General features: G+C 48.4%; 1 protein-coding gene across 1 annotated transcript; it reads right to left on the minus strand.

The window, feature by feature from the left end:
• Positions 1-407: 407 nt before the first annotated feature.
• On the minus strand, positions 408-14,693 carry LOC140406931 (gamma-crystallin S-1-like). The gene is made up of 3 exons (XM_072494778.1): positions 14,564-14,693; positions 2,101-2,363; positions 408-757 (listed from the first exon to the last, which is right to left on the minus strand). Exons 1-3 carry the CDS (start codon positions 14,691-14,693, stop codon positions 482-484), a joined length of 669 nt encoding a protein of 222 aa, XP_072350879.1. The 3' UTR covers positions 408-481.
• Between the last annotated feature and the right edge of the window lie 6,862 nt (positions 14,694-21,555).

Here is a 21,555-nt window from a genome sequence, read left to right on the forward strand (position 1 = left end):
GGCACTTTGACACTGCCAGCCTGGCACCTTGGTGCTGCCACCCAGGCACCATGGCAGTGCCACCCAATGCCAGGGGTTGGGCCCGAGACTGCTATGCCCATAACAAGTGGAGTGGGGGGAGTCTCGAGGAGGTCGGAAGAGGTATGTTGGGTGCAGTGAGGAGGGGGGGGAAGGGGCGGAGGGGTCCAGAGGCAGCAGTGGGTCTGCTGAGGGGGGGTCAAAAGATCCGCCCTGATCGAACCAGTGCAGGAAACAACGTAAGTGTGGCCTCAACAGGGCGTTCCTTGCTGAGGCCAAAAACAACGGCAAATTGCCATTGGATAACAGGGTATCAAGAAACACCCCAGTAAATACGCCCAACACCTTACATAGAAATGTGAAGTTTGAATCGTGCAAAAAACACAAGATTGTAGAAATAAGAGGATACTTTATTATTCTCATGAATATTTCAGAATAAAAAATTATATTTTAAAGCAACAATCTAGAAATCCCTCATGCGTCTGAAAGATCCGATAGTTGAGTTGTAGCCGCCCCAGTCACTGTATCTCTTGTATTCACCGGGTCTCACGAAGTACTGTCGGCCTCTGTAGTTGGGATGTTCATAGAAGGTCCAGTAACCGTCCATCACATGGCAGGAGTGGATGTCACGGTAACGGAAACGATCGTAGACAGATGGACAGTCATCCATGAATTCCATCATCTGTCCTCCAAAGTCAGACCTCTCGTAAATCCTCATTCTGTAGTTTCCACCTCGGTACTGCAATAGAGATAAATTGTAATTAAGCTAACAATCTTTAGTATCTTGAGAGACAGCCTCCCGGTTGGAAGAGAGCTTAAGGAAGGTTCTAGATTATGCTTCTGTGCCGCGAGAGACAGCTCGGTAACATCCATTAAGGAAGATATTATTTACTAGTGGAAACCATCAAGTGACTAAAAGAACAAATTGATACAGAAAAACAGAGAAATGTTTTGATTCTTTTATTTATTCGTTCATGGGATGTGGGCATCACTGGCTGGGCCAACATTTATTGCCCATCCCTAATTGTCCTGGAGGGGGCAGTTAAGAGTCAACCACATTGCTGTTGGATCTGGAGTCACATAGAATCAACAGTCCAGAAGAAGTCTGCACCAACCCATTGAAAGAGCGCTCTACTTAAGTCCACCCTATCCCCGTAACCCAGTAACCCCACCTCTCTTTTTGGACACTAAGGGGCAATTTAGCATGGCCAATCCACCTAACCTGAACATCTTTGGACTGTGGGAGGAAACTGGAGAACCCAGAGGAAACCCACGCAGACATGGGAGAAAGTGCAAACTCCACACAGTCACCCAAGTCTCGAATTGATCCCGGGTCCCTGAAGCTGTGAGGGAGCAGTGTTAACCACTGTGCCACCATGCCTCCCCTTGCAGTCATGTTGACCAGACCAGGCATGGATGATAGCTTTCCTTCCCTAAAGGACATTCGTGTACCAGATGGGTTTTTCTGACAATCAACAATGGTCATCATTAGACTTTTAATGCCAGAATTTGAATTTTGCCATCTGCAGTGGCAGGATTTGAACCTGCCATTACTTTGGGTCTCCGGTTTACTAGTCCAGTGACAATACCGCTATGCCACTGCCTCCCCTTCTATATAGACACATACAGGTAGAAGGTTTTCAGTTTCACTATTTAAAATTTCCACAATAAGAATATAATATTTCATTCTTATTTAATGTATTAAAAATGTATTAGGTGAGAGCAACGGCATCAATGATTAGATGTTAGTGTCTCATTGTAGGTGATATTTCTAAACTTCCAATGTAACCATTTAGTTAAAAATAATTAGAAAATTGTTCATTGAATTATGTAGATGATAAAGCACAAATTCAGCCCTACTAGTCCATACTCTCTACGCAAGATCCCTTGGATTCTATATTCCTATCCTAGCTTTCAGAAGTCCTGAAACCAATTTTATACCAATTAACCTTCCACCCCTGAACACCAATTACTGCTATCACTGGAGAATCCTGGCCAAAGTTTTAGTGCAAGTTATTAGCAAGTTGTTACTTTCTAGCCCTTCATTGAGATGAAATATGCAAATTATCAAAGGTAACTTACATATGGGTAGGAGCGACATGAGCCGATGCTGTCATTGAACCCCATCCAGCGCTGGTAGTCAGGATATTCTCCTCTGCTCAGAACATACTGGTATCCCATGTAATTGGGTCTCTCATACATCACCCACCAGTCACTCATGACACGCATGGAGTTACAGCGGCTGAAGTAAGAGGACAGATCAGCACACTCACTACTGCACTCATAGTGCCGACCCTGGAAGTTCCTGTCCTCGTAAAAGATAATCTGTGGAAAGAGACAAAAGCCTGAAATTAATAATTTCTCAAATCAGGAAATGTTGAATGAAGAATTCTAATGCCATGTATATACACTGAGTTATCCTTGCCTTTCCCATTTTAAATTCACTGTTAGTTTAGCAACTGACTGAATGTGTCACTGCTTCACACAGCTTGGTGTTTATATACTGGGCAGAAATGCCTCACTGTGCTGTACTTTGTTATTCTAATGATTTAATCCTGAAAAATCAGCAAAATGCAACACGTTGTAGTTATTACAGTTAAACACCTGAAAGACATTTGATGTGTCATTGATTCTTCTTCATTTGCCGTCATGCCTCTTTAATTGTTGTTTGAATAAAACATTTCTGGAACAGTCACAGCTCTGTTTTCGCCCAGGCCTGTTTAAATCATTTGGTAATCTGCTCTGAAATCGGTGATGATGAAGACTTACATATCTAGGTAATGTGCCTTTGTGTATGACCTTGCATGCATGTGGTTGATGCATAATTATGTGGGGTAGTGCATTACCCACTCTCAAAGCCTGTCATGTAACAACATCATGGTTGCCATTGATCTCATCATTGGTTCCATATGCAGCCACATTGTAGATGGTGTTTGTTAACACAACTTGCAGATCATACTTGTTTTTATGTATTCTAAACAGAGACCTACATCCTGCATTTGCCTGAATTTTGTTTTAATGTTCTGAACATCTAAATAGGAATATTAGAATCGGAATGGCATCAACAGGAAGTTGAGATGTAAAAAACAGCGACAGGGATCAGAATGATTGTTTAGTTGCATTTCTCTTGAGGGTGTCAGGATAAGAGTCTGGTACTGACAACAATTGAAGGTGAAAGGGCATGAAAAAAACTCACTAGGTTAGAGAAGGATGGAATGCATGTACAACATCAGAAACTGGACAAAATAAGGAAGGACAGTTGTGCACAGTGTAGAGGGTGCCATCTCCGCTACTCCACTACTGGGCCGATATCTGGGGTTTGAATATCTGTGTGTGTCTCTCTCCAGCTGGCACTGAAACTTCAGAGGCCAGGGGATGTCGCGCTGGGACACTTCCACTGAAGAGAGCACTGATTCAAGCCTGCCGTTTATTCCTAACCGACAGCCTGAGACTTATATCACACAGATCTCCAGACCCCTACCAATACCCAGGTGATTCTCTCTCTTGCCGGTGGTGCAACAGCCACCCGGTTCCTACTCCACTAGAGTAGCTTTCCCAAGAGAGAGAATAGGACACTGCTGTTTATTTCCTAACCAGCAGTCTGTCCTGAGTGAATCGCTCAAGATGACCCTCGATTCCTGAACCCGGAATTAAGGTGAGGAGTATTTTAACAATGACTTGGTCAGAGATCGCTGGTGAAAGATTGAAGAATTTAAACGACTCCAATTATCATCAAATCAAGGTTTATTGCAAAACCCAGGTCAAAATCACCAACAGAAGAAACACAATAAAATCTTATGCTCTAATACAAACTAAGGCTATTCAAAAGTAATATAGCGGACACAACGAAAATTCGTATGCTTACACAGCTTTTAGCAATATCACAAGGCACAAAAACAAGTTCCCTTCCCCAAAGCCTCAACCACTATTAAAGTCAAGGGAGTTTCGTATGCTGCTGCGGAGTACTTACGGTCACAGGCTGCAGAGGTCAAGTCAGGGGTGCAGAGGTCGAGCCACGAACGAAGAGCCCCCTACTCGAAAACACAGCCCCTTTTATATAGTTATACCTGGCTTTGTTCTGTGATCGGCCAGCCCCTTTTGCATTGAAAAGGTAAGTTTTTAAAGTTCCCGCTGGTCCCGCCCCCTTTGAGCTGGTCAGAGCTGTATGTTTCTGCCGGCAGCTTCTGTCAAGCTTGGAGTACCTCCCCCAGGTCCGCCTCCAACTTGGTTTTTCTGCCGGTAGCTTCTGTCAAGCTTGGAGTACCTCCCCCAGGTCCGCCTCCAACTTGGTTTTTTCAGACCTGTGCGATTTGAATTTGGCGCTGGCTCCGCCCCCCTCCTCCCAGTGAGTTTCTGCCGGTAGCTCCTGTCAAGATTGGAGTACCTCCCCCAGGTCCGCCTCCAACTTGGTTTTTCTGCCGGTAGCTCCTGTTGATTTTCTAGGGGCTTTTCCAGCGCAATATGCTGGACTCAGACAGTCTGATTTCTAGTTTAACGAGGTTAGGCTCTTCTGTGGAGAATTTCAGTGTCTTCCAGCTGCTCCGGAGATGGCTGCTATTCTCACCTCGCTATGTTGATGGGGTGTTAATTGGATTCTGCTCTGGTGGAGGCCAGGTGTAAGGTTTTCGGGCAATTCGGCCCTTTTGGAGAAACTCAGAGACTGTAAACTGACTTTCCAGCCAAGGGAACAGAACCAGTTTTCCCAGCAGGCTTGGCCCGCTGAGCTGAGTAGGGACATAAGCACATTTACATTTGCATGGGGCTATGACCATCCCATTGTCCTGCTTGCATGCAAGCCTCCTGTGTATTCCCGTGCCCCTTTGTCTGTGTTTTGATGTTATCTTGTTGTCTGGCTCCTTCTTCCTTGTAGCTCCTAGGGGGGTGTTTGCAAATATTTATGTGCTTATGTCCCTACTCAGCTCAGCGGGCCAAGCCTGCTGGGAAAACTGGTTCTGTTCCCTTGGCTGGAAAGTCAGTTTACAGTCTCTGAGTTTCTCCAAAAGGGCCGAATTGCCCGAAAACCTTACAGATGCCCCTTCGATACGTCCCTACCTGCTTGGACCGTATCGACACAGGTGAAGGGCAATTGTTTCCCTTTGTGTGGACCGTAGGTCCCCCCCCCAACAACATGCGAAACTACAAGTCCCAAGACAGTTCCCTTAATCTAGGCTACCCCTGATTTTAATGAAAGGGAAAGACAAGACCATACTTAATTCAAGCAGACAGTAACATATACACATTTCACCGGAACCCCAAACGTAAGGGTCCCTGTACATATATCACAATCAAGTACACATTTCACCGGAACCCCAAACGTAAGGGTCCCTGTAACCCGCGAATCCATACAACTATTTACAATTGCATCTGTTTATTTCACCAAGGATCCTCCTTTCTTGGCTGCACTTCGCTTCTTCCCGATGAGGGCTCTTCGTTTACTCTCCATCGTCGATACCTGCAGCTGAGAGGTTTAGTCCAACTGAGGCGACAGCACAATGTACCCCCTGTACAACATTTCCTTTGTGGGGCAAACACTAAACCATTCTCAGGCCCCCCCCTGGTGGTGATCGGACAGTTGTGAGGGTCGATCGGTTGGGCTGTGGGCAGGGGTCGCTTTACCTGAACCAGCAGTTCGGTAGCTTCTACAGTCATCCCTTCCCTGGGCGTTACACATCCCTCCCCACTGTGGTCAATTTATCCCGTTCCCTGGGTTCTGCCACCACCTTACAAAAGTGATTAATGCCCCTTGTGGGCACGCCTTGGTAGATCCCCATGAACACAAATAAATGCCCTGGTCAGAAGCCCACCACTTATCACAGCAAACGGTGATCCTACCCGGTGACCCCGTGATGGTCCGGTAGGTGTTGTCCAGTCCGTTCCCAGTCCGAGGACCGATCCCTTATGTCCAGCCTCAGCTTCCTGGGCCACCACCATCTCCCCAAAGGAACGTCCCCCTCACAGGTTAAACACACCCGCCTGCCCCCAGTCACCCTAACCCGGTCAGTCGAAGGACTCTTCTGTCTCGCCTCTGCGGAGTTCTCCCGGTCCCACCATCGCCAGGATCAGCAAACTCCACATCGTGGGGTGCCCCATCTGTAAGACAAACAAAACACATCCTTGCCTCCACAGCCCTACCTACCTTAAGGTGCATGGGTGCTATCCGGTGGCGGCAGCAGCTCCTGCTTTGAAGTTGCCGCAGCCTGTCTGGGGTTCTGTGTTTACAGCCCGGCTCCCCAGGGTCCTAGTGCCTGCCGCTATCCGGTGGCAGCAGCAGCTCCTGCTTTGAAGTTGCCGCAGCCTGTCTGGGGTTCTGTGTTTACAGCCCGGCTGCACCAGGGTCCTAGTGCCTGGTGCTTCATCATTTTACCCTTGCACCAGGCGCTTCTGTGTCCCCACGATCCCAAATACTTCACACACAACTACACACTAATTAGAACTAACAGGGGGGGAATGCTATATACAATGCCACCCGTCTCCGGGTGGCCAAATTAAAACTGTGCCCCGCTAAACTGGGGCAGTTCACCTGTTTGGTCCAACGGCTCGGGCCAGACCGTCCCCTCCCGGGGGTTCGGGCTGCCCCTTGCCTCTCCTTTCCCAACAGGGTTCGGTGATCCCTCATCGCTCCCTTCCCCTCTGGCCCCCTTACTGCGGGACCGGGTGACAGGGAGGTGTGATGGGGACCATCTTACCGGGGGCTTGGAGACCCGATTGCTCCCTCGTCCCCCGACTGGTTCCCAAGCCCAAGGTGATACCTCCACTTCCTCCGCCTCCTTAGCCTCTATACTAAGGCAGGCTACCTGACCCACAGGTAAGGGCTTGGGAATCGTTACTGTCCCTGGGCTGGGTGCTTGCAGCACGGTCGGTTTCTTTGGGACTGCCCCTTCGGGACAGCACCTTGTCACCGGTTGTGTGACCGTGGAGTCAGGGACCTCCCCCACCGTCGTTAATTCTACGGGGGGTTTCTCCACTACCACCCCCAGTCTTCCCCCCACCTTGCTCTTTCTTGTCCTTATGGGGTGGAACAATTTAAATTGGCTGATGTGGCGTTCGCATGGGTCCCACCTTAAGGGATTTAAACTGCAAATAGCCCCTGAGGCAGCCTCCAGAATGGGACCCTGCACCTGGACCGGACCAGGGTCTGGGGCTAGAACTACCCCTGCACTCCCTTTTTCCTGAGGCTGCTCCCTGGGTAGTCATACGGGTTCTTGTGGTGTGGGTGCGGGCAGGCCCTGGCCCGTTGCCATTGCCACCTGTCCTGAGCCTTGCAAAAGGGCTAAAATTTTACTTATTTCGATGGTTCCCGGGGCAGCTGCTCCTACCGCCGGGGTCTGACTCTCTACTGCGGGAGCCCTCTCCTGCTTGCTAGGGTTTCTACATTCCCTCTTGAAATGCCCGGCCTTCCCACACCCGTAGCATACCGGTTTCTCGTCGGAGGTCCGGGTGCCCACATGCTTCCACTCTCTCTTAGGGGCTGCTGGCGCGATTTCATGCACCCTACCCTTAAGGGGCTTGTCCTCACCCCTCTCCCCATTACGATATGCGAGGGTAAGTTTCCTAAGGACCTCTGCCTCATTAAGGTCCGGACTCTGCGGGTCGAACCAGTGTTCGGCCTTTGCCCTAACGTGAGGGAGACAGTTAGCTACGAGGGTCTTCAGCCAGTGGGCTGTTCTCTCATCTAAATTCTGCCTATCCGCGGGAGCCCCACACGCCTCCACATAGACAGTCCACAGCCTGTCTGCGAACATAGTGGGAGATTCCCCTGGTTGCTGCTTGGTTTCCCCCACCCTCATGAAAGGGCTCCCCAGATTCAAGCCCATTGCCTCCAGAACAGCAGTCTGTGCTGCCGCCCAGGTGTCAGGTCTTCCCCCATTCCCAGAGGTCACTGTCCTGCATAGCTGGGCATCTAGGGTTATCAGGAGCATCTTTATTTGCTCCCCTTCGTCGCAGTCATTGATGTTGGCAGCCTGTTCCACCTCCATAAAATGTAGCGACGGATCCCCCTTTGGAGTTAGTCTGGGAACGTGGGCCACCATCCCCCTGAGCGCGGATGCCCCATGAGGAACGATAATGTCGCCCTCAACCGGTCCCCTATTTGCCATCCCCGCCGGGGGACCATACCTTCTTTGTCTGACAGGGCACATCTGCCCTACCTGGGGTTCCTGCTCCTCCTCCCCACTGTCCAGCTCTCCTGCCCCGTTGGGTAGCCCCCCTGTCCCCGGGCTAACTACCCATATAGGAGACGCCGCTATCTGGGGATACACCACTGACCCCCCTTGGACCTGCCCCTGACCGGGCGGTCCAAACCCTACCTGCTGACCCGGCCCCATCACCGGCATCCCAGGCAGCGGTCTGTCCCCATCCCATGGGGACCCACATACGAAACCAGGCGGACACGCCGCCAGCTGGGGGTACCCTGCCGACCCCCCTTGGACTTGCCCCTGAACGTGCAGTCCGATCCCCCCCTGCCGACCCGGACACAATCCCGGTGCCTCAGGAGGCGGTCTATTCCCCTTGGCCTTTGGGGAATCATCCGCTGCGAGGAGCACCTTGCCCCTAGGGAACCCCCCTGGACCTACCAGGTGTATCTGTCCCCTGAACCTGGACAAGGTCTCCTCCAACTCCGTTATTCGTGCCTGGCACGGCCCATGGGCACAGTCCCCTACTTCCTCGCGAGCCACTCGGTACGCTGCCTGGATGTCCCGGAACTTCCCCTCCAGCTTCCTACACTGCTCTGTACTCCGAGCATAGAGTTCCTGGAGCCTCCGTTCCTTTTCTTTACCCTCCACTATCTGGCAGTGGAGATAGTCCTTCTCACACCGGTTAGACTCGCTTTCCTGTTTCATTTCTGCCACTTCCCCCCGCAGTCGTTACGCTATACTCGCGCTGTCCTGTTTAATTTCTGCCATTTCTTCCCGCAGTCGTTCCGCTGCGCTAGCGCTGTCCCCTGCGCTGGCCCTCACTTCTCTCAACTCCTGCTCTAACTCTTCGACCCTATCCTCTGTCTTGACTACCTGCTCGGACAGGCAAACCAGCCAAACTGCCTTCTCCAAGTGCCTTTTGTGCGCCTTACTGTCTGTCCATGCAGCCGCTGCCATTACCGGTTGCTCCGCATTGATTAATTCTGAAACCCAAGGTTTGGTGAGGTTGACCTTTTGCCACAAATACGAGGATATTCTCTCCTCCATTTTGCTTCGTTCCCTCACCCCCTCTGCCAAGTCACATACTCCAAACCACCGGGCTCCTGCCCCGGTCGCCATTGTAGAGGGTGCCATCTCCGCTACTCCACTACTGGGCCGATATCTGGGGTTTGAATATCTGTGTGTGTCTCTCTCCAGCTGGCACTGAAACTTCAGAGGCCAGGGGATGTCGCGCTGGGACACTTCCACTGAAGAGAGCACTGATTCAAGCCTGCCGTTTATTCCTAACCGACAGCCTGAGACTTATATCACACAGATCTCCAGACCCCTACCAATACCCAGGTGATTCTCTCTCTTGCCGGTGGTGCAACAGCCACCCGGTTCCTACTCCACTAGAGTAGCTTTCCCAAGAGAGAGAATAGGACACTGCTGTTTATTTCCTAACCAGCAGTCTGTCCTGAGTGAATCGCTCAAGATGACCCTCGATTCCTGAACCCGGAATTAAGGTGAGGAGTATTTTAACAATGACTTGGTCAGAGATCGCTGGTGAAAGATTGAAGAATTTAAACGACTCCAATTATCATCAAATCAAGGTTTATTGCAAAACCCAGGTCAAAATCACCAACAGAAGAAACACAATAAAATCTTATGCTCTAATACAAACTAAGGCTATTCAAAAGTAATATAGCGGACACAACGAAAATTCTTATGCTTACACAGCTTTTAGCAATATCACAAGGCACAAAAACAAGTTCCCTTCCCCAAAGCCTCAACCACTATTAAAGTCAAGGGAGTTTCGTATGCTGCTGCGGAGTACTTACGGTCACAGGCTGCAGAGGTCAAGTCAGGGGTGCAGAGGTCGAGCCACGAACGAAGAGCCCCCTACTCGAAAACACAGCCCCTTTTATATAGTTATACCTGGCTTTGTTCTGTGATCGGCCAGCCCCTTTTGCATTGAAAAGGTAAGTTTTTAAAGTTCCCGCTGGTCCCGCCCCCTTTGAGCCGGTCAGAGCTGTATGTTTCTGCCGGCAGCTTCTGTCAAGCTTGGAGTACCTCCCCCAGGTCCGCCTCCAACTTGGTTTTTCTGCCGGTAGCTTCTGTCAAGCTTGGAGTACCTCCCCCAGGTCCGCCTCCAACTTGGTTTTTTCAGACCTGTGCGATTTGAATTTGGCGCTGGCTCCGCCCCCCTCCTCCCAGTGAGTTTCTGCCGGTAGCTCCTGTCAAGATTGGAGTACCTCCCCCAGGTCCGCCTCCAACTTGGTTTTTCTGCCGGTAGCTCCTGTTGATTTTCTAGGGGCTTTTCCAGCGCAATATGCTGGACTCAGACAGTCTGATTTCTAGTTTAACGAGGTTAGGCTCTTCTGTGGAGAATTTCAGTGTCTTCCAGCTGCTCCGGAGATGGCTGCTATTCTCACCTCGCTATGTTGATGGGGTGTTAATTGGATTCTGCTCTGGTGGAGGCCAGGTCATTTACATTTGCATGGGGCTATGACCATCCCATTGTCCTGCTTGCATGCAAGCCTCCTGTGTATTCCCGTGCCCCTTTGTCTGTGTTTTGATGTTATCTTGTTGTCTGGCTCCTTCTTCCTTGTAGCTCCTAGGGGGGTGTTTGCAAATATTTATGTGCTTATGTCCCTACTCAGCTCAGCGGGCCAAGCCTGCTGGGAAAACTGGTTCTGTTCCCTTGGCTGGAAAGTCAGTTTACAGTCTCTGAGTTTCTCCAAAAGGGCCGAATTGCCCGAAAACCTTACAACAGAATTGTATTGATCAGAGAGAGATGCCTTCTTCTTGTGGAAATTGCTATTTATAAATGGATCCTGAGGGAATGTTACCCTTGGAGATAATTTGGAAAAAATAATGGGAGTTTGAAAAACATTCCTGGAGATTACTGCATTCACCTAGACATCACTGCATTGTTACAATCCCCATGGGGAAACTGTAAACCAAAATAACCACATTTACTGAATGACAATTAATTGAAGAAACGGCCATCAAAATTTCACACTTTGTCACTTTTACGAATCATAACCATTGTAAATTAAACATGACAAATGATGCTTCAAATAAAAAGGTCACAGTCTCAGCATACAGAATAGGCCATTTAGGACTGAGATGGGGAGAAATGTCTTCACTCAGAGGGTGAAGAACCTTTACCAAAGGAGGCTGTGGAGGCCAAGTTTCTGAATCTTTTAAAGGAGGAAATAGATAGATTTCTAGACACTAAAGATGTCTAGGATTATGGCGAGTGGGAGTATGGTGTTGAGATAGAGGATCAACAATGATCATATTGAATGGCAAAGCAGGCTTGAGGGGCCAATCGCCTACATCTGCTCCTATTTTCGATGTTTCCAAATATCACTTTAAATAACTGATACAACAAAGATATGTCTTACTCAACCACAAGAATATGTAACACACCCTTCAGACATGTAGCACTATGCATCTACTTTACTTGTGTCTACATTTCAGGCTAATATCTAGATGGGTAGTGTTAAGCTAAACTAAGGTAATCCTGATAATGACATTTTTAAAATGGAAATAATTTAAATTTAGGTTTTAAAGATTCCAAATGATAGGGCTTTGATTATTTCCTTTACCCGCTTCATCCAGCGAGGGATCGTCCTTTGGAAGAAAGATTGTTGATATGCTGTCTTGGAAACAACTGGAAACAATACATAGCTATACATTTCCATTGCATGCTGTTCATTATTCACACAAGGCAAGAGTCCTGTTCAGCAACAGCTTTCACCTCTGAGTTTCACAAATACCATTATCATAAGCACGGATCACCTTTACGAATGCTCTCCCCCCTCAAGCCACAATAGTCCTGATGGTATAGCTTTCCTGAGTTCATTTTCAATCAACCAACCAATAACACCCTTGTTCAAGGTTTGGCCACTTCTGGAAGAGCACCCAGATCATTAGCATCTCCGAGCTATTCATACAACTTTCAAGGTTTTAGACCTTTTTAACCAGCTTGCACATTGCCTCCAAGAACTCCTGACACCTTTGCTCCAAAATCAGAAAAACTGACTGCTTCCTGAGGGAGATTTTCTTCTCATCACAAAAATTCAGCCTGTTCCTCTTTCTGTTTCTATATGCTTTCTCTTTGTGACTGCATCTGTGGGCTGATCACTTTCTCTCATCTGCTCTCATATCCTAGTTACAGCAGTAACTTATATATTTTCTGTGTTTGGCTACAGAGCATTTTGTATCTTTACTTCCTGTTGGTATTGCTTATGTGACTCATGGACTTATTATTCAAGAAATTACAATTGATCCCTTTACATTTGATGTCGGGCTGCCAGCTGTGTGTTTCTTGGCAGTGGGATACAGGATGCTGTTTACGGCCAATGAGATTCTCTGTTCATGCCGTTGTCATGGGGATATCCCATTGAAGCCACCCCACGTCCCCAGGAAACCCATGGGTGGCAGCACGTCATCAAGGTCAGAGAATTCCAGCGCCCGTGAACGGCAGGAGAATTCTGGCCTTAAATTCTTAAAAGACTTCTTCAAACATTCGTAAAGATAATTTCACATTCCATGACATTATAAGAAATTATAAGTTTTCCTTCGGGTATTGCTACTGGGTGAAATGTCATCACAATATACTTCCAGAAATCACTATATTTTCCCCCCCAAAAATGAGTGTCTCAAAACGCAGTGTATTTCCTAGAAGTCACTGTAATTTCCGAGGGACATCTCTCTTTTTCAGCATGGTACTTAAGGACAATCCAGTTTGGTTTTACTCCCCTTTACAGCAATGAAATTTGGATTGAGAACAATGCTAAGGATTGTAGCTGTGATCATTTGCTACTGAACCTTGTTGGATGTGGCCTATAAATCAGAAAGCATATATAATTGGGGATAGGTGCACAAATGTTTAAAAACAGAAGTTAATTTATTACTTGAGCTGGAACAAACTACTAAACCCAATGTAGAAAATTGCCCAGATATGTTCTGTCCACAAAAAGCAGGACAAAGCCAATTCCTGCGCGATCAGAAAATTCTAATAGGGCCTCTGAGCGAAGAGTTATGATATGCAAGTGATGGCGCCTCAGTGCTGATATCAGGAATGTCCCACTATTCACCACAGCATTAATTCAAAGTAACTCCTCCATTACAAGCGTCCATGGAAATCCCGAGTTAGTCATTTGGAGCACTGAATTGAACACCCAATCAGGGCACCAAAGGAACAACCAATCAGGGTAATAAAAGGCCATTGACTAACTTTTTGTGGAAAGAAAATGTGGTGTTCTTTTTTTTTTGTTCAGAGAATTTACAGTGCAGAAGAAGGCCATTCTGCCCATCGAGTCTGCACCGGCTCTTGGAAAGAGCACCCCACTTAAGCCCACATCTCCACCCTATCCCCGTAACCCAGTAACCCCACCTAAACCAAGGGCAATTTAGCATGGCCAATCCACCTAACCCTGCACCTCTTTGGACTGTGGAAGAAAACCAGAGCACCTGGAGGAAACCCGCGCAGATACGGGAGAACGTGCAGACTCTGCACAGACAATGACCCAAGCCAGGAATCAAACCTGGGACACTGGAGTTGTGAAGCAACTGTGCTATTGTGCTGCCCCTAGCATGGTGTGTTTACTTCAGGATGGTTGGCGTAGTGTTCACAAAGACCACAAAATAGCTTTCACTTAAACAAAGCTATAAATTTATTAACACTACTAACTTGGATTCGACACATATTCCTTAAGAACACACAGTTAATTAATAACATCTAAACTACACTCATCTACAGCTAATCTCACTACTGGTTTAAATTATGATCTGCACTCACTTACACTATCTGCTCTTCTGACCTTCACTAGCTAACTCCTGCATACACTCCACCCCCCACTCCCACAAGGTCTAGCATCACTGCCTTATATAGTTGTAACTGTAGCTCCCTCTGGTGGCAACTCTTGACACTACATTAACCCTTGCAATGCTGATAGTTATGATAGAGCCTGGACTTGATAGTTGTATTTTCTGCCTCAGAGCTCGCAACTGAAAATGTTCGTCCCATGACTCCAATGGGGGTTGTGAATCATGGTTAGAACTCCCTGTCATAAACAGTGGCGTTTCCTCACATTAATTTTCCATTTTGAGCTCGCTATTAGTTTAGTAACTCAATAAAAGTTTGGCTGCTTCACACAGGCTGGTGTTTACAAACTGGGCTGAAAGGTCCCTCTGACTGTACTTTATTATTTCAACGTTTCAATATCGAAAATCAGTAAAATTCAACAAAACACATGCTTCATTCAAGTTGAAGCACTCCTGAAAAATGTGTGACGTTTTAATAATTCTTTCCCTTCTGCTTTCATCTCATTTTAATTGTTGTATGAACAAAATTTTTCTGGAAGAATCATTGATCTGTTTTAAGTAGTTTGGTACAACCACCTAGTTCCGCTCACAATCTGCTTCGTGAACACACACATGTTTGGAGAATGTAGCTTTGATTATGGCTTTGTACACATCTACTTGACGTAAAATCATGAGTTTAATTTCCAGGTCTTGAATTTTACAGTGGATTGGTTGGGGCATACTTCATGCACCGAACAGAAAAGTCCGTTGCAAATGGATTGACTTTAAATAAAAAGGCTTCCCCACAGCGATGATAGCTGTGGGCGGCTTGAACGACTAGAGGGTTAGACTGCCACCTCTTTGTGGAAGACCTGCCCTCGGTAGCTGCTTGCCAATCTGATTCGTCAGCAGCTCTTGCAATTTCAGTAGCGCCAAAAGTGAGTAAAGTGCACTGCTGGAACTGCAAGGAGCTCCATGAAGACATGTCACGAACACTGGACAAGGAATGTCCCAGGTTTTCTTGGGAGGGGGGGGGGGGGGGGGAGGTTGGGGGAGGGGTTTGTACGGGGGTGGAGTAAGGGTTTGGGGTTGCGGATTTTTGAGGTCAGGCAGGATAGAAAAAAGTGGGGTTTCAATTTTAGCAGGATGGGGATGTGCAAAGGCCAACTGTGTTGAAAGAAACTGCCTTCCCATTCTCACCTGCCTTCCACAGCCCAGTACCCAGTATTATGGCAGTAACAACCCAGTGAGGCCCTTACCGGCCGATGGGTGTGTGGGCATCATCCCACATGTTGTGGTGGCCAGGTCAGAGATGGGTGGGAAGGCAGTGGGCTACCCAGACATTATGTTTTACTTGCCTCCCCACCAAAAACCTACTCGGCAGGGAGCCACAATATCCAGCCCCAGATTACAGTATTGTTCTCTCCCAAAGGCACTAATGTCATGTCAGGCATCAATCTGATGACACTCCTGCCTTCATGTTGTGAGCGATGTTACTTAACACCAATTATATATCATACTTGTTTCATGTAATTTAATCAGTCTTTTGTTGGAATTTTCCTTTATTGTTTTATAATTTTTTTTAGCCGTTCCCTCAGGTTTGAGGATGACGTGCTTCCTCTCTGGATTGTTGGGTAATGAGAAAGCCGATAGGTTGAATGCGCGATCTGTAGGATCTTCGAAATGCAGGGCAGATGGTGTATGAAGGGTCAGACGAGGTGTTTGGAAGTTTGTGTGCTGTCTCCGATGCCTCAACGTTATCTGTGCATGGTCTCGATGAAGTAAGTCTCTTGAAGTACTCAATGATAAATGGCCTACCCATTATCCTGAGATTGTGGTGGCATCATCAGAGGCACTTGGAAAATATTAATAATAATTTAATAATAATCTTTATTATCACAAGTAGGCTTACATTAACACTGCAATGAAGTTACTGTGAAAGTCCCCTAGCCGCCACACTGCGGCGCCTGTTGGGGTACACAGAGGAAGAATTCAGAATGTCCAAATTACCTAACAGCATGTCTTTCGGGACTTGTGGGAGGAAACCAGAGCACCCGGAGGAAACCCACGTATACACGGGGAGAATGTGCAGACTCCACACGGACAGTGACCCAAGCCGGGAATCGAACCAGGGACGTTGGCGCATTGAAGCAACAGTGCTAGCCACTGTGCTACCGTGCCGCCATTATTTATTCTTCCCTTCCATCTGAGACTGTGAGCAAGTAGCATGTCCGTAAATAAAGTCTGACTACTGGTTAAGTAACCTATGGTGTAGCAACCTGGTTATCCTTTGCGTCTGCTGTGAAGTAAAAGCAAAATTCCTTAAAACATAACAGTAGCAGACAAAGATGACGATGATTATGTTTTTCTTGCAATGGTCAGAGATAAAAACAGTTCAGACCAGGACTCGAGGCAGAGATCAATTTTAGGGAGACCACTCCACCATCCATGAATGTGCGATAAAACTGACTGTCAGGAATGGGGGGCAGGATTCTCCGCAGCCCCGCGGCAAAATCGGGTTTGGCGCAGGTGCGGAGAATCAACTTTTGCGACGGATTCGGGCCCAACGCTTCTCCGGCGATTCTCCGGGCCCCGAATATCCGCGCATCCGCGAATTACGCCGCGCGGCTGAGGGGCCATTGCCAGAGGCCCTCCCAGCAATCCTCCGCTCCTGACCGGCCGAGCTCCCAACGGCGTGGAACTAACATGGTCTGGCCAGTCGGGACTCTCGTGCAGTGGCTGTGGACTGAATCCGCGGCCACTCTAGTGGGGGGCGGGGGGATCGGGCACTGGGGGGCGCTTATGGGTGGCCGTGGCACAGATCGGGCCGGTCCGATCCAGGGGTGAGCGGCCGATTGGGGGGACCTATATTAAGGAGCTGCCTCCGCGGTCTGAGTCCGCCATGGCGCTCGCGCGGCCGCTGGAAGTCACCGCCATGCACATGTGCGGACCCGGAACCGGAAGTGCAGGGGCCCATATCCGCAGCCAAAGCTGCATGAACTTCCTCAGGTCCTTGCTAGCCCCCTGAAGGTCAATGAATCGACTTTTATTTTTCTCAGGAAACTGGGGAGTGCAACGCCAGTGTTTTTACTCCGGTGTGGGGACATAGCCAATTTTGGGAGAATCCAGCTCGGGATTTTTAGCTTTGCTAAGAGTGTATGTTCATTTTAGAAATGATCGGAAGCACTCAGCACCCTTCCTTAAATATTTTCTACGGGACCTCGACCCAGGAGCGTTCGGAGAGTTGGAGGCGGGAGATGATAAACCTTTTTCAGTCAGAGGTCAACTGTTATGTCAGTCGATTTGCACAATCGGTGGGTGAGCTTAAAAAAACTTGTGGAAAAGAGAGAGCCAGGAAATAAGGCTGTAAAAAGACGAGGTACTTGCCAAGCTGGGGATTGTTTTTCAGCTGTGCACCTTCACACATGGAGGGTTGCAGAGTCGAACTTGGAGAGGCAGACAGAAAAGGAAAATACAGCGTTAGTAACCAACATTAACTGGATTAAAGCTGAAATCTGATTTTAGAGCGCGATGTTCGGGCCTTGTTATGATCTCGCTCAAGCGAAATGAGGCCGGTGAATAGCGGGAGAGGCCACAAAACGAGATCCATGCCAGGCGTCAAACAGTTTGCGATACAACCAGCCCGCTCCCTTAGGTGAAATCGGGATCTCGCTGTAGCGAGAAACTAATTAGCATCACTTAAGCCCCATTTCCAAACAAGTAACGAGAGCCACCCGTTATCCAAAGGCCACATGTCATTCAGCGGCCTCCGCAGCAAGTGGTCACGCTGGCGTTGATTAGTACTCCTTTTTAAAAACGTGGGCCAGGTGGAATGGCGCCTGGGAGGGCTTCCAAGCCATCGGAGGCCCCTGGGTGGTCAAGGTAAGTGCAAAGTGGCTCCCTGGCCCTCCCCGTGGAACGTGGGCACCTTGGCACTGTGCAGCAGGCACCTTGGCACTGCCACCCTGGCACTGCCAAGGTGCCCAGATGGCACTTCCAAGCCGGTAGTAACAGTTCCCGGGTGCCAGGGTGGCAGTGCCAGGGTTTCCGAGTGCTGGGTGGCACTGCCAAGGGTCAGGGTACAAGGGTGCCATGCCCATAAAATGAGGGTGGAGGGGGAAATTGAAGGGTACAGGGCAGGTAAGTAGGGGCCTCCAGGAGGTTGGGGTGGTGATGGGTGGGTGTCCTAGAAGGAAGAGGGCTTGGGGTGGCCTGAAGAGAGAGGACGCCCAAGGACCCCATAGGGGTGTCCTCACTTGGGATGTGCGGTAGTGTTCAGTGTGTGTGTGTGGTGGGGGGGGGGGGGGTGAGATTGCCCATGGATGGGGAGGTGTGGGGGACCCCCCACAAGCTCACTTGGAGATCGGGGCATCCTTTCACAATGGCGACCCGATCTCTGAGTTCAACTTCCCAGTGCAGAACAAAATTCAATGGGTGGGCTAAACCGGTGAGAAACTCCCCAGGGCCCAAAAAAGTAACCAAGCGTCGTTGAATAGCAGTAGGGAACTTTCCAGCAGAGCCGACTGGAAACTCCCTGAAAGATCCACCACAAATTAACTTAGAAATGTTTTGGGAGAATCGTGCCCTTAAAAAACAGATTGGTGTTTGCAAAGGCCAAGAAAATATATATTTTTTAAAGAAACAACAAAAGAAATAATATTTTTCAACTTAAGTTGGGGAAAAAAAATTATGGGGGAGGGAAAGCTAAAGAAAGTACTACAACTTAAAAACAGGTAATTATTATGACTGAAAAAGGTGGTACAATGAAACTATTCGGTGAGAATATGGAATCATGGGGTTCCTATGAAGCGAGGTTCCAGTACGACCTTGCTGAAAACAGGATACCAGGTTAAATTGAAATAGCAACTTTCTTGAGTCTAATAGGATGGAAAATCTTTACCCTATTACAAAGTCTTGAAGACCTTGCAAAGCCTGCTGTAATAACTTATGAGGAATTGACTACCCTTGAAGAACACTTCTTGACTAAACCATTAATCAGAGCAGAGAGATTCAGATTTCATTGACGTAGATAAGAGGATGAAAATTGATAGCACTACTATGGAGACTAGCAAAAATTGCGAGTTTGGATCGGCTCTTGAGGACATTCTGTGAGACAAACTTATTTTTGAATTGAGACAATCCAGAGATGATTGCTGACAGAAACCTGTCTAACACCAAGCCTTGCTGTTGAAATAGCAGTGTATATAGAGTTGGAAGCAAAAGAAACTTCCCAAATTGGAGCTGATGCCAAAAAAACAAGATGAATACTGAGAAAGGAAGATCTCTCAACCCGCAAATATGCTATAGCTGTGCCCAGGTGGGACATTACCCACAGGAATGATGGCGTCGAGGGAAAAAACTGTCATAATTGTGGAAAGGCCACATAACTGAGATGTGCTGCACCAGACAAAATCCTCAAACCTCGAAGATGGGTAAATACAAGAACACGCCCAGATCCGCAAAAAGAGTCAACAGAATGATGGAAGACAATGGAAATTCCCAGGAAAACACAATGACTCGTGAGATCAAGGAACTAAAACTCAGTGTACAGTCGATGCAAGGTGATGCACTGAGATTTTGGGTCTATCCGAAACTAAATGGGAACAAAATTAAAATGGAAGTAGATACAGGAGCCGTTGCATCTCACATCTCTGACAATTTATGGTGACAAAGTTCAAAAACGTATTATTAAAACTATTTGATACAATCTTGCGAACTTACACGGAAGAGGTGGGTCCAGTGAAGGGTTACATTATGGTGCAAATCGAAGTAAGTGGTCAATCGGAATAATTGCCATTAGGAAAAGGAAACTTACCTGCACTTTTCAGAAGAGCATGGTTGAACAAAATCAAACTAAATTGGCTGCTGTGATAGAAAATTACAGAAGATCTGAGCAATATGTGAACTCCGATGTTCTAGCACGTTTACCAATGTGGAACAAATCCGAATCAAAGGAGAACTATGGAAACTATGTGTATTTTTCCTCTGTGGATAGTGTACATATTACTGCATCTCAAGTGCAAAGACACACCAGGGGCGGGATTCTCCGCAATCGGAGCGATGTCCGCCGACCGGCGCGAAAAACGGCGTGAATCAGTCCGGCATCGCGCCACCCCAAAGGTGTGGAATCCTCCGCATCTTGAGGGGCCGAGCCCTAACCTTAAGGGGCTAGGCCCGCGCCGGATTGATTTCCGCCCCGCCAGCTGGCGGGAAAGGCCGTTGGTGCCCCGCCACCTGGCACGGAACTGACTTTGCCGTGCGGTGCATTCGTGGGAGTGTCAGCGGCCGCTCACAGCATCCCCGCGCATATGCAGTGGAGGGGGTCTCCTCCGCCCCGACGCGGAGAAGGGAACCCCCGCACATGCGCAGAAATTCGCCGGCCGTTCCGCACATGCACGAACTCACGCCAGCCCTTCGGCGCCGGCTGGCGCTGCGGGAAGCATCCCGGCCTCAACCTAGCCTTGGAGAAAGTGGAGAATTCCTCACTTTCGGGGGCCATATACGCTGGAGTGGTTGGCGCTGGTTTTCACGCCTGAGTGGGGCCATAGCCCCATTATTGGAGAATTCCGCCCTTGACCTTGAATGGTATACCATTGGATAAACAGAGGAAGAATCCGGAATTCAAGCCGTACCGAACAAGGGAATTTGAATTAATGATACAAAATGGAGTACATAAATGGGCAATCGGAGTCATCGGGCACGATCTACCAGCCGTGTTGTATCCAAACGGGAGTGCGATGCAACCGGTAAATGTCGGGAGAGGCGGGACCAAGCCTCGCATGCCTGAATAGGCGTCCCGATCCCAAAGGCCCCCAAAACAATCCCTGACCTTCCCCCGACAATGTTGGTCCGGTGCTAGGATAAAAAAACATTCCAGCTCTTCAACCATTTCACCCTTGGGATTGGCCAAAGCCATCTTGGTAAACAGTACATATGGATTTCACAGGATCAATTAAAGGATGTTTCTTATCCAAGTGGATGCAGATTCCAAGAGGCCTGGAATAATGATAATAAAGTTGACGATAACCTAAAAAACAATGGAATAACTAGACCAAGTATTTGCATGGTTTGGCAAATCGGAACAATTAGTTAGCCATAACGGGGCTCAGTTCTCGTCAATGGAATTCATGGATTACCTTTGGAACAATGGCATACAACATGTAGGGCTGGATGCTTCGATTTTGAGGCTATGTCCTGACGCCGGCATATCGAAAATCCGTTGCAAAACGGCCAACGATTCTCAGTTTGGTTGGGGGCTAGCAGCAAGGCAGCGTAGAGCACCAGTTCTAGCTGCCGTTATGGCCCGGAGAATTGCTGCAAGCGCACAGCGGCGGCCTATGGCGGCCGCGCCACGCAACACGACACAAACTGTGTGCAGATCCGGTCTGCAAAATAGTACCCCCCCTTTGGCTGGCATGTGAGCCCAGGACCATCTCCCCCCACAGTGCCCCCAGCCTCTGACCAAGTCTCCCCCTGCCCGCGGATCAGCCCTACCCCGACTGTGACAGCGCTGGACTGAGTCCACAGCCGCCATGCCACGTTCCCAACAGGTAAAACCATGAAAGACCCTTGCCGTCGGGAACTCGGATGGTCAGGGGCGGAG

Source organism: Scyliorhinus torazame, chromosome 2, assembly GCF_047496885.1.
Source record: "Scyliorhinus torazame isolate Kashiwa2021f chromosome 2, sScyTor2.1, whole genome shotgun sequence".
NCBI classification, from domain to species: domain Eukaryota; kingdom Metazoa; phylum Chordata; class Chondrichthyes; order Carcharhiniformes; family Scyliorhinidae; genus Scyliorhinus; species Scyliorhinus torazame.